This window comes from Belonocnema kinseyi, chromosome 4 (assembly GCF_010883055.1).
Source record: "Belonocnema kinseyi isolate 2016_QV_RU_SX_M_011 chromosome 4, B_treatae_v1, whole genome shotgun sequence".
NCBI lineage: Eukaryota > Metazoa > Arthropoda > Insecta > Hymenoptera > Cynipidae > Belonocnema > Belonocnema kinseyi.
This window is the reverse complement of record NC_046660.1, coordinates 86,415,156-86,428,394: the sequence shown is the minus strand read 5'-3', so window position 1 is coordinate 86,428,394 and position 13,239 is coordinate 86,415,156. Positions and strand designations below refer to the sequence as shown.

Genomic DNA, 13,239 nt, shown 5'->3' with positions numbered 1-13,239 from the left:
TGCTACCTGTGTATATTGTTTTTATAGCTTGTAGGATCCATCCATTGACTCCATACTCTTTCAGAATTTCCCAAAGTTTACTTCTATCTACCTTGTCAAAATAAAATCCCTTTAAAACCCTCTGACATCTTTCAAAATTCGTTAAACTACTTTGGTATCTCTTGAAATCCTTTTAAAATTCTTTAAAATCTCCTGGTTCTTTTGTAATATCTCGAAACGTCTTAAAGTCCTTTCAAATCGTTTGTAAACTGCGCACATCATTCTTAATTCCTCAATTTCCGTTAAAATCCTTAAAGTTTATTCGAAATTCTTTGGCATCTCTTGAAGAATTGTAAAATCTCTTGGAAAAATTGAGATTCTCTCTAAATTGTAGTAGTTACTTTCTTCAAACAGTTAAAATCTTATAAAATCACTTCAAATCTGTGAAATCTCTTGTGATTTCTTCGAGTCGTTTGAAATATCCTAATACTTCTGTAAAGTATTATATGCAAAATTGATTTAAATAAATTAATATTTTATCAATTATAATATTTTTTACAATTTGATAAAATTTTATAATAATATTAAAGTATATATTATAATAATTAAAATATTATATTATTATTAACAACCGCATAGAATTTGCCTCTAAATCCCTTAAAATCATTAAAATTCTTTGAAATTCCTTGAAATTTTTGAAGAGCTTTGGAAATCTGGTTAAATTCCACTAAAATTATGTACTTCTTTGACATACTTTGTAGGACTTTGAAATGCCTTAAAATCTCTTAAAATATGTTGAAATATTTGCAAATAATTGAAAACCATTCAAATCTTTTGAAATTCCATGAATTATTTTGAAAAAATGGTCAATTCCTTAAAAGATTTTTTATCATGTGAACATTCCTTGAAACCCTTTGAATTCCATGAATTTCACGTGAAATATGTGAAATATTTTGAAATCTTCAGAATCCATAAAAATATCTTATAATCTTTTCAAATCTCTGAATATTCCTTAAAATATTTAAAACTTGGTAAGAATCATTGAAATTCCGTAAAATATTTCTCAATATTACGAGATCGCTTGAAGTCTGAAATTATCTATAAAATTTTTGGATATACTTTTGAATTTTTTCAAATCTCTGAGAATACTGTGAAATCTTTGCAAATCTTTTGAAATCCCTCAAAATCTTTGAATTCCCATTAAAAGTCCCTGAGGTCCTTCAAAATTCGTTAAACTATTTCGGTATCTCTTGAAATCCTTTAAAATCCCCTGGATTTCTTTGAAATATCTCGAAATCTCTTAAAATATCTGAAAATCCCTGAAATTCCTTTTCTTTCCGCGAAAATCTATCTTAATTCCTTCAAATCCCTCAAATTTCGTCAAAAGCCTTCGACATCTCTTGAAAGATCGTAAAATCTCTTGAAAAATTGACCATTCCCTCTAAATCTGTACTAAGTAATTTTTTCTGATTGTTGAAATCTGCCAAACTTCTCGCAATACTTCGGAATCGAAAAAATCGAAATTTCTTAAAATCCTTCATAATATTTGGTAATTCTTTGAAATTCCCTTGTTATTTAAAAGCTTACAAAATCCTCTAAAAATCACCAATATACTTTAGAATATTTTTAAATCTCTTACAATCCACTGGAATCCCTTAAAATTTCTTAAAAGCCCTTGAAATTCGATGAAATCCAGTAAAATTTCTGAAAATCTGATTAAATTCCTTGAAGTCACTTAAAATTATGTCAAATCTCTTTAAAAGTTGACATTCTCTCTGAAATTGTACTAGGAAATTTCTTCAAACTCTTAAAATCTTTAAAAATTATTTTTAATCCTACCCTTAAACTTTTGTAATCGCTTGAAATAGTTTAAAATTCCTGTAAATCTTATGGCATCCATACAAATCTTTGAAAATCTCGTTAAATTTCATAATTCTTTTAAATATTTTGTAGTCCTTTAAAGTAACTTAAAATTCCTTGAAATCTGTTGAAATCCTTTCAAATTTTTTAAGATCCCTTGAAATCTCGCTAACCGTAAAAATAATTGACATATTGTCAATATATTAATTAAAAAATATAAAATTTTATGTAAGGATGGGGGGGGGGTAAATCTGACCAATCTTTACAGGGAGGGGGGGGGTATGTAATTACCTACTTAATGGACGTTCCCAAACTGACATTATAGCTATAATTTTTAGAGTTAAAACGGAAGAGTTATATCAACCAATAGCGAAAAGGGTTGTTATCATGGTAATTGATGCCCTACGATGGAGTTTTGTCACAGGAGACACAACGAAAGACTCTATGCCCATTTTATCAAATTTAATAGAAAATAATTTGGCATGTCTTCTGCAAGCTAAAGTTAATCCTCCTACTGTAACAATGCCCAGAATAAAGGTACAATTATAATTTCTAGAATTTAACCCTCGGGGAACGCTCTGGGTCAGTTTGACCCACACAAAATTTTCGATCGTAAAACTCGTAAAGTAATTTGAAAAGTAGGGGGTCCCTTATAGGCTCTAGTAATATAGATTTAGACCCCAACTATAGTTTGAACAGCTTCGCACAGTCTATGCTGTGCTCAGTTGTCGTTGAGAAGCGCTTGAAAATGGTCGTGGGTCAGTTTGACCCAGGGTGTTTACCTAACCTCAATTTGTATAACATTGATAAAATAAAAAAAGTTGTGAATTCTACGTTTATCGAGAATCATATCAGTGTATCAGTGTCTTTTATTACATGTGTTTTTTTTACAATGTTTTTTTATTACAATGATTTGTCCATCTTGTTCACGAACGATGTGCGATCTCCATCGTGCCTACATCTGGAACGATTGTGCCAGAGAAGAAGAATATTTTCATTGTTATAATTATACTTAAAAATACTTCCAAATGGATTTTCAGAGATGCATTTATACATTTTTCCATTAAAATGATATAAGAAAAACTTGTTTATTGTTTTTTTTTTTTTTTTAATAAATTCACGTATTGTTATACTCTAAAAATATACTAACTTCAAATTTCAAAAAACTTACCTTTTTCGAAAGGTACAGTATAGACAATTTTTTTTATTATTAAAGCGTACTTTGAGAGTTTTCATATAAATTTTTAGCTTAAAATATTAAAAATTAAAAAGTTATCATTTTTGTCGTAAAATTAAATTTTCTTCAAAAAATTTTTTTTTGAGAATTTTTTTTAACCATGTTAAAGACATCAACAATAGTTCAATATCACATAAATTATTTCTATCGGGTCTTAAGTCCTGAGAATTTATTCAAGGCAATCGGACAAGTCATTGTGGAATGGTAAACGTTCTAAAAATGTATTGGGTCAGATTGACCCAGGAGTGTTCTCCCTGGTCGAAAAATCTAATTAAATTAGATATAGTTCTTCAAAAATTTATATTTAAATTAAAATGAAGCAAATGTATGGAAATTGCAGGCATTGACGACAGGAACGATACCTAATTTCATTGATGTTATATTAAACTTGGAAGGAAGCACTGCGGTTGGAGACAGTGTTTTGCAACAAGCTAAGAATAATGGCCATAAATTAGTTTTTTATGGTGACGATACGTGGCTTAAACTTTTTCCAAGAACATTTACTCGTCACGAAGGAACGACCTCATTTTTCGTAACGGATTTCACAGAAGTAAGATGACCTTCTAAAAGTTAATTATTATTTTATCTTATTAATTTTGTATCTAGGTGAAGTATTATATTTACTAAAAATAACAACAACTCCTAGTCAATGTACAAACTTTCAAAGAGAATTTCCTTATTTTTCCGGTACCAGTATGGCTGCAAAACTTTAGTTTAAAATTCCCTGACTTTTTTCAGAGTTTTCCCTGACTAGTTTTTCATGGACATTATTATTTAATGACTAAAATTATAATCTTGTGACAGTTTTAATATCGAATATTTTATCAATGGAATTATTTAAATTTTAATTGATACATTTCTGATTTATTATATAAAGGGCTGACACAGACTAATTTGTTTGAAAATTTTAAAATAATTTTGATGAAATTTATAAAAATTCCAGGTGTATTTTAACGAATTCAGGATAAATTCATAAGACTCCAAAAGAATTAAATTTAATTGAAAAAATTCATAATTTAGAGAAATTTAAGACAAGTGAGAAGAATTCGACGGAATTTATAAAAACTTAAGGTGAATTAAAAAAAAACGATAACTAACGACAATTAAATATTTTGAAAAAATGCATCCTATTAAATTACTGAAATTAATTATTAATTAAAAATGTGGAAATTAATTTAAAATTCATCAAGAATTTTTTTAAATCCCCTAACCTATTTTAAATCCCTTGTAATTGTTAAAGCTCGTTAAAATTCCTTAGAAGCATTCGAAAGACACTAGAATATTTCAAATTTTTTCAAATCTCTTGAAATTTTTTAAAGCTATTGAAAATGCCTACACATTTTTTTTAATATCCTAAAAATTTTCAGATTCTTTTGAATTCCATCAAATTAATTAAATCAATTTGAAATACTTTGAAATATTTGAAAAACTTTAAAACCCGTTGAAATATTATAAAATGTCATGAAATTACATGAAATCTGATATTTCTTGATATCCTGAACAGTTGATTAACATACCTTGAAAATCTTAGGTGATCCCTTGAAATCTTTTAAAAAACATAAAACCTTATAGGTTCTATAAAATAGTTTCATACCTTTCGAAGTTCTTGAAACCCCTATTACATTTTTTTTATTCTTTAAAATCATTTTAATTCTTGAAGATTCCTTGAAATCTTGTTTATCTTTTGAAGGTGCTGTGGAATCTCTTAAAATAGTATAAAATATTTAAAATTGCTTACAATATTTTGATATCCTTACAATTTTGTAAAGCTCATAAAAATCCCTTGGAATATTTGAAAACGCACCGAAATATATCAAATCTTTTGAAATCCCTGGAAACCTATTAAAGCTGTTGAAAATTCAAATCATCAAATCTTTGAAAACAACTTGAAAAATTTGAAAAAATGTAAAATTATGTGAAATACATTCCAATATTATAAAATCACATGAAATTACGTGTAATCCGATATTTCCTGAAATCCTGGAAAATTCATGAAAATGCCTTGAAAGTGTTTAAAATCCCATACAATTATTGAAATCCCCCGGACTAATGAAGTCCCTTGGAATCTTGGTATCTTGGTCCGGTAAAATCCTTCTATACCTACCGAAATACTAGGAAATTCTTTACAACCTCATAACATTTTTCTTCAAATCCCTTTAAATCACTGAAATTATTAGAAATTCTTAAGAAATTTTTAATTTCTTGGAAATGCCTGGAAATATTTTAAAATACCATAAAATATTTCAAATTCTTTAAAATATGTTAAAACCCTTTAAACCTTTTAAAGCGTCTAAAAATTCCTTGAATTTTTTTAAAATACTCTAAAATCTTTTAAATCGTTTAAAATCTTGAAATACCTTGGAACTTTTTAAAGCTCGTTAAATTTCCTTTGATTCCTTTAAAATACATATAAATAATTTAAATCTTATGAAATCCCTCGAAACCTATTAAGGCTCTTGAAACTTCCTTGGAATTTCTGAAAATACACTAAAATCATTTAAATCCTTTGAAATTCCTCAAATTATTGAAATTTATTGAATAATCCTTGGAATCTTTTAAAATGTCATCAAATCTTTGGAAGCACCTTGAAATATTTGAAATTCTTTGAAATCAATTAAAATATGATAAAATTTCTTGAAATTACATGAAATCTGGTATTTCCTGAAATCCTAGAAAATTTATTCAAATTTCTTGAGAGTTTTTAGAATCCCACAAAATTATGTATATCCTTCGGAATCTTATAAAGTCCCTTGGAATCTATTAAAATACCTTAAAACCTAATTGGTCCTGTATAATCGTTCTATATGTTCCGAAATTATAGATAATTATTTACAACCGCGTAACATTTTTCTTCAAATCTTTTAAAATCATTTAATTTCTTGGAAATTTTTTTAATCTCTTGAAAATGTCTAGGAATATTTTTAAATTCCATACCATATTTCAAATCCTTTAAAATCTATTAAAATCCCTTGAAACCTTTTAAGGCTTTTAAAAAGTCCGTGAAATTCTTTTCAATGTTCTAAAATCTAAAAAAAAAATTTAAATCTTGAAATACCTTGAAACTTTTTAAAACTCTTGAAAATGCCTTGGAATCTTTTAAAATGTCCTCAACTATTTGAATTCTCTTTCGACCTTTTAAAATCCATTGCAAATTATTTAAACCTGGTTAAAATTTTTTTAGAATCTTTTAAAACACACTAAAATATTTTTAATATTTTAAACTCCCTGAAAATATTTAAAAGACCATGAACGTTCCTGGTAATATTTTAAAAGCCCCTAAAAGCTTCTAAACCCCTTGAAATTCCTTCAAAAGATTGAAATCCATTGAAAATTCTTTCGAATTTTTACAAATATCGTTCAATCTTTGAAATTATTAAAAATATTTGGAAATACCTTGCTTTATTTCAAAAGATGTTGAAATTCCTTGAAATACATTAAAATATAAAATAACGTGAAACGACATGAAATCTGATATTTTATAAAATTCTGGAAAATTTTTTAAAATAACTTGAGAGCTTTTGGAATCTTAGAATTATTGAAATCTACTAAAATTTCATTGGTATCTTTAAACCCTTAAAGGGCACACTTCCGTTAAATTACATAAAGAGCATACTGGGTGTTTGGACCCAAGGATATTCAAACATGTGCTGTGCCGACGGTATTGGATAGTTTTTTGCAAGAAAATCAATTAATGTTGTTTAATCTATCTAGTTTAAGGAGAAAAAGGTTTTATAACAGTTTTTGAAATTTAAAGTAGTTAACAAAATTCTTTTTGGAGAAAAAATTAAAAAACAACTTCTTTCACTCTAAAATTCATAACTTTTTGATTTTATTACTTAAAATTTTACCTGAATACTTCCGAGATACGGCGCTTTAAAACTAAAATTAGTCTTATAGTGTTCGTTCCATAAAAGGGATTTATTCTGAAAAATAAAAGCTTCAATGCAATTAAAAATGAAACACCGTACTTTGCGTGATTAAACTATTTTATTGATCCTAAACTCCGTATAAAAATGATAAAAATCAAAATTATATAAAACTGGCATCGAAAAATAAGTTTTCATGTCATTTGTTAATCTGGCGCCATATGTTCCATTTTCTTGAATTTGGTACGTTTTGTTAAAGCGCAAATAACTCGCTGGGTGTTATTTACCCAGTATGCTCTTCAAGGGTTAAAATACGCTAAAATATTTTTTAAAAAAACAGAAAAATTACAAAAATAGGTATAGAATTACAGACCTGAATTTAATCGTGGTTAACCCACGGGCTTATTTATTGAAAATAAAGTTACTAAATTGATATTTTCCTTTTAAAACGTTACCAAATTGTTACTCCGTCTTTAAAATGGGATGTTAGAACAAAAATCACTAGAAGTCCTGATTATTCTTGAAGACTCTAACTTTTGCCATTTTTTTTCAAATCTCTAACATTTCCTGATTTCAAGGTTTTTCCCGGCCTGCGGCGACCCTGAGTTTGACTGTATTAAATTAAATTTTATTGTAAAATTGAAACTCCTAGGTCGATAATAATGTGACACGCCACATAAAAAAAGAACTACACAGGAACGACTGGTCAATAATGATCCTGCACTACTTAGGCCTCGACCACATCGGTCACGTGGCCGGACCTTTTAGTCCATTAATACAGCCTAAACTTGAAGAAATGGATGAAATTATTGGCCAAATAAAATCCCGCATGAATCACTGGGTAAGAACTGAAAATATAAAAAAATTGATAATATTTTTCTAACCGGTTCCCCCTTTTTTTAAAAAAGGATAATTTCCTGGACTTTTCAGAATACGAATAACATCCCTTCATTATTCATAGTGTGTGGGGATCACGGAATGGCCGACTCTGGGGGTCACGGTGGTGCAACATTGGAAGAAACACTGGTGCCAATTGTCACCATTGGTGCATCTTGTCCTCAAAAAAATAGAGAACCTCGCAAAATCGCTCAAATCGATTTAGCTTCGACACTTTCTATAATTCTCGGTATTCCTATTCCTTCATCAAATTTAGGAACCGTTTCTTTAGACATTTTGGATGACCTGCCTGCACAGAAAAAATTATTTGTCCTTTATTACAACTCGAAGCAACTAGTCAATAATTTCAAGGAACTCCCGAATTATAAGGAACAACGTAAGTTAGGATATAAATAGGGTGGCTGCTAGATCGGGAAAACCGGGAAATAACATTAAATTTATTTTTTTGAACACTTTTTTTATGTCAACTTGAATTGTTAACTTTTTTCAATTATGAAATCATTCAGTTTACGATCCGAAATTCTACAATTTTTTACTACAAAAATTATCCTTTTTAGTTCTTAATTATTGATTGTAAGTTTTCAATTGAAATTATTTTAAAATGCAGTTTTGAAGGCCTAAACAATTTAAAAATAACAGTACATGAAATTAAAAATTGAGAGTAAAAAATCTGTTTAAGTCGTTTAACTATAAATAAAAATAAAAAGTTATTTTTATCATTTAACGGTAGTTCGAGTATTAAAAATTGAACAATCATTGATCTTACCAGACGATTCTTAATCTGTTCAAAATTAAAGAATTTAACATTAAACATTAAACTGTTGTCAATTTTCAATTAATATAAAATAATAGATTTATAATTAAACTGTTTTAGAAAATTGAAAATCATATATAAATATTGTTTCAGTCTGAGTTTTAACCCATTCAATTAAAACATGTTAAAGATGTTAAAGATAAAAGAATTATTTAAAACTTAAAACGGTTTCCTAAAAATGTAAACAAAATATGGATTTTAAAGATTTTAAACAACAAATTTAGAAGCTTTTTAAGCATTTTGAAAGCTTTCAAAAGAATAAAATTTTTTCATTAAGATTCCTAGAATTTCAAAAGATTTACAAAATTCTAAAAAAAAAGAATCTGCAAGATTTCAAAGCAATTTTTTTTAATTTTTCGGGATTAACAAAAAATTCAAATAATTGTAAAAGACATTGAAAAGCTTAAAACAAAATTAGTAAAGTAACATTTGAAACAAAATGTAGATTTCTGAAGATTTTCGAGATAATAAAAAAGTCTTTAAGATCCCTGGGAAAATTAAAAATTATTTTTATTTTGAAAAAACAGTATTAAGAAAATATTTGAAAAGTTTCAAAACTAAAACAAATTTTGATGTAAAAAATAAAAATTGAACAATTATTAATTTTAAATAAATTCAAGTGAGTTAAATATATTCAAAAGTTTTGAAAATCATGAAATTTATTTGTAACTTTAAACAATTTCAAAAATTTGTAATATAATATAGATTTTTGAAGATATCAAACAAAAAGTGTAGAAGTTTATAAAGCATTTTGAAAGGTTTTAAAAGAATACAATTTTTTATTAAGATTCTTAGGAAAATTGAAAATGATTTTTTATTTTGAAAAATTGTTTGTAAGATAATATTTTAAAAGATTTCCAAAATAATAAAAAAAAAGTAACTGCAAGATTTTAAAGCAATTTTAAATTTTTTTTAGGATTTACAAAAAATTGTAGGGAAAATTTAAATCATGTTAAAAGATATTTAAAAGATAAAAAAATAAATTAATTAAAATTTTTAAAAAAATGTAAATTTTTGAAGCTTTTTAGGAATTTCGAAAGAATTCGGTATGATAAAAAATATTTAAAATCCATGGGAAAAGTAAAAATTATTTTTATTTTGAAAAAATAGTTTAGACAAATTGTTTGAAAAGATTTAAAACTAAAACAAATTTTGAAGTATAAATAACAACTAAACCATTATTAGTTTAAAGTAAATTTAAGTGAGTTAAATATATTTCGAAGTTTTGAAAGTAATGAAATTTATTTTAAACTTAACAAATTTTTTTAATTTGTAATATAATATAGATTTTTGAAGATTTCAAACAAAAAATGTAAAAGTTAATTAAGCATTTTGAAACGTTTCACAGGAATAAAAACTTTTATTAAGATTCCTAGGAAATTTAAAGAATGATTTTTTATTTTAAAAAATGATTATTAAGAGAATATTTTTAAAGATTTCCGAAATTATTAAACAAAAAAGAGATATTTAAATGTTTTGAAACAAATGTTAAAATAATGCAAATTTTTATTTTGAATTTGAGAAACATGCCGAGATAATAAAAAAAATTCTTAAGATCATTGGGAAAATTGTGAACTATTTTTTATTTAAAAAAAAAAATGTTAAGAAAATCTTTCAAAGCAAAAGCGAGTTTTTATACACAAGTAATAATTAAACAATTATTAATTTAAAATAAATTCGATTAATGTTTTGAAATATAATTTTGAAGCTTTTCAAGATAAGACAAAAATGTCCTTTAGATTCCTGGGAGAATTTTGAAATATTTAACAATTCATTATTTACACAAAATTCAAATAGGTTTGAGAGATATTTAAAAGTTTGCAAAAGATTAGAAAATAATTTACGACTTGAAGAAATTTTCAACAATATTGAACAAAATGTATATTTTTGAAAATATTCGAAACAATAAAAAAACGCATTATATTTCCTAGGAAAATTGAAAATTATTTTTTATTTTCAAAACTTCATTTCAAGAACATATTTTAAAATATATTTTAAAGAAGTTTCCTTTCAATTTTGCAGGATTTAGAAAAAATAAAAAAAAATTCAAATCATATGAAGATATTCAAAAGTTTGTAACACATTGTAAACACAATTTAAGACTTTGAACTTTATAATTTATTAAAGTTTTAAATAAAAAAAATGTGCAGCTTGACGATATTTTATTTTAAATTGTTCCCTTGAAAACTGTTAAAAACTTTCATCTTATACGCGTAATGTATTGAATGTTTGAATACAAATATTTTTAAGCTTTTATTTTAAAGTTTCATTTTCGAAAAATGTCCACTTTGATTGTTTAAATTTGCGGTTCAGTATTTGTAATTTCAAATGAAAAAGCTTTAGCTTCAAGAGTTCGAACCTTTTAATTTCAATGGTCGTTAACAATTTTTGTGAACCGGGAAATGAGAGGGAATTGCTTTTTCTCGATTAAAACGGCCACCCTGATACAGAAACTAAATGAAAGTTTGTATATTAAATAGAAAAATTCTCTTTCTATAGAAGCTTATAAATACCATGAAGATGCAGTAAAACTTCACGCTGCCTGGTTGAATACCAGTTTACAATCAAATGAAATGGTTGAGGATATTGTAAAAATGTATCTTAGTGCCCTCGAAGGAATGAAAGAATTACTTACCATAAATATGGTAAAATATGACATTCCTGCCATGATGATAGCGATTATTTTTTTATTTCAGGTAAACTTTTCCCTCTATAAATATTCCATAATATTGAATGTCATTTAATGTTTATTATATTGTTATTTTTAATTTCTAACAGGTCTTGTACATTATGGTAAATGGGCAAAATCGGAGAATTTCAACTTCGAAGAAGATTATCCTTACGGTTATAGCGAAGGTCCTTTTATGGTTCTTACTGAACTATTTACTCGAGGCAGAAGGAAATACGATATTGTATTCCAGTGTAGCGAATAGCGCTTTTCTCACCACTCTAGTCGTCTTAATTTTGGTGTTCAATAGCTATTTATGCACCAAATTCAAGTTCAACATTCCAACTACTAGCCAAGTAATAATTTATTTATAGAGTTTGGGGTCATTAAAACAACGTCATGTTATTTTCAACCATTTCTACCCCTACCCTTCTTCGTAAAAATAGTTCAACTTTCAATAAAAATTAGCGAATCTTTAACAAGAGACGAATTTTCAATGAAATAGTGGATTTTTTAACCAAATAGATGAATTAAAAAAAAATTAACTTCAACCACAAGCAGTTGCATTTTTAACCAAATAGTTGAATTTTCAACCAAATGGTCAAATTAACAAACAAAAAAAAGTAAACTTCAACCTATAATGGTTGCACTTTTAATCGAGAAAGGATTGTAATTTTAAATAAAAATAGTTGAATTCAACCAAAAAAGACGAATTTTCAACAAAATAGTTTAATCCTCAACTAAAAGAGATTAATTTCTAACCAAGATTTACTTTTAACCAAAATAAATCACATTCATAACAAAATAGATGAATTTTCAACCAAGAAAAATTGTCCAGTCAAGAGAGAAAAAAAATTCAACAAAATTGTTGAATTTTCTATCCTCGATCATGAATTTTCAACATAAAGTTATTTTCAAACAAGCAGTTAAATTTGCAACCAAAATAATATAATTTTCAATAATAAAAAAAAGCAATTTGAAGCCCAAAGGCCGTTTTTTCTACAAAACAATTGCTTTTTCAACCGAACCGTTGAATTTTAAGCTAAAAACGACTAATTTTCTACCAAAAGTGAAATAGTAAAATTAGCAGTTCAAAAAACTAATTTTCAAAAAATAACAATTTCAAACAAAATAGTTCAATCTTTAACCAATAAAATAATTACTTAACGAATTATTTCAAGTTTTGACCAAGTAGTTTAATTTTCAATAAACAAAATCACATATACGAACACAACCCTCCCCCTTCATATCAACTTTTTTTCTTATATTTAATTTGCTAAACGCCTAAAATAAAACACAAAACATACAACGAATCATATTTTAACAGGCTTCAAAGCCCAAAATACTCTCAAAATAAGGAAAATAAGGCGATTTTCCCGGAAATATCTGAATAAATTCTTTTAAATAATAGTAACGAATATTTATTTAACAAAATGGTTGAAATTTTAATCAAAAAAGATTTATTTTCAACCAAAACAGATGAATTTTTAACGAAAGAGTTAAGTGTTCAAGCTAAAAAGGCGAAAACAGTTTTTTTTACTATTATTACACCATTAAGCCATTTCCCTTTCGGGGTAGGCGTGACTCACTCGGCAGGGGAAAGGAGTAGTGTGTGCAAGGGATAGAGATTTTTCAGATTGATCCAGAATTCTCGTGCTATTTAGGTAAATACACGTTCGTTCCGCAACACTGCTCCGACCCAGGTTGCTGATCAATCTCTCTAGCAATCACCCCAAGCGAAGAACAGCACGAAGTCTCTTCTAAGTAGGGTCTCATTCACACATTCTAACCATTCTTTCCGCGGTCTACCTCTGGACACGTTGCCATTTACTTTACCTTGATACACTTGCTTCGTTAGTCGTTCATTTGGCATTCTCTCAACATGTCCGAACCATCTTAACCGATTTCTTTCCCATGT

The 13,239-nt window shown here is 26.8% G+C and overlaps 1 protein-coding gene across 1 annotated transcript in view; it reads left to right on the top strand.

Annotated features, from left to right (window-relative positions):
• LOC117171983 (GPI ethanolamine phosphate transferase 2-like) overlaps nt 1-13,239 on the top strand; it is a 25,786-nt gene that overhangs the window by 4,011 nt on the left and 8,536 nt on the right. Inside the window, exons 3-8 of the mRNA XM_033359688.1 lie at nt 2,178-2,376; nt 3,417-3,626; nt 7,595-7,783; nt 7,873-8,215; nt 11,153-11,349; nt 11,432-11,677. Of these exons, the coding sequence (XP_033215579.1) occupies nt 2,178-2,376; nt 3,417-3,626; nt 7,595-7,783; nt 7,873-8,215; nt 11,153-11,349; nt 11,432-11,677 (1,384 nt within the window). The remainder of the gene's footprint in view (nt 1-2,177; nt 2,377-3,416; nt 3,627-7,594; nt 7,784-7,872; nt 8,216-11,152; nt 11,350-11,431; nt 11,678-13,239) is intronic.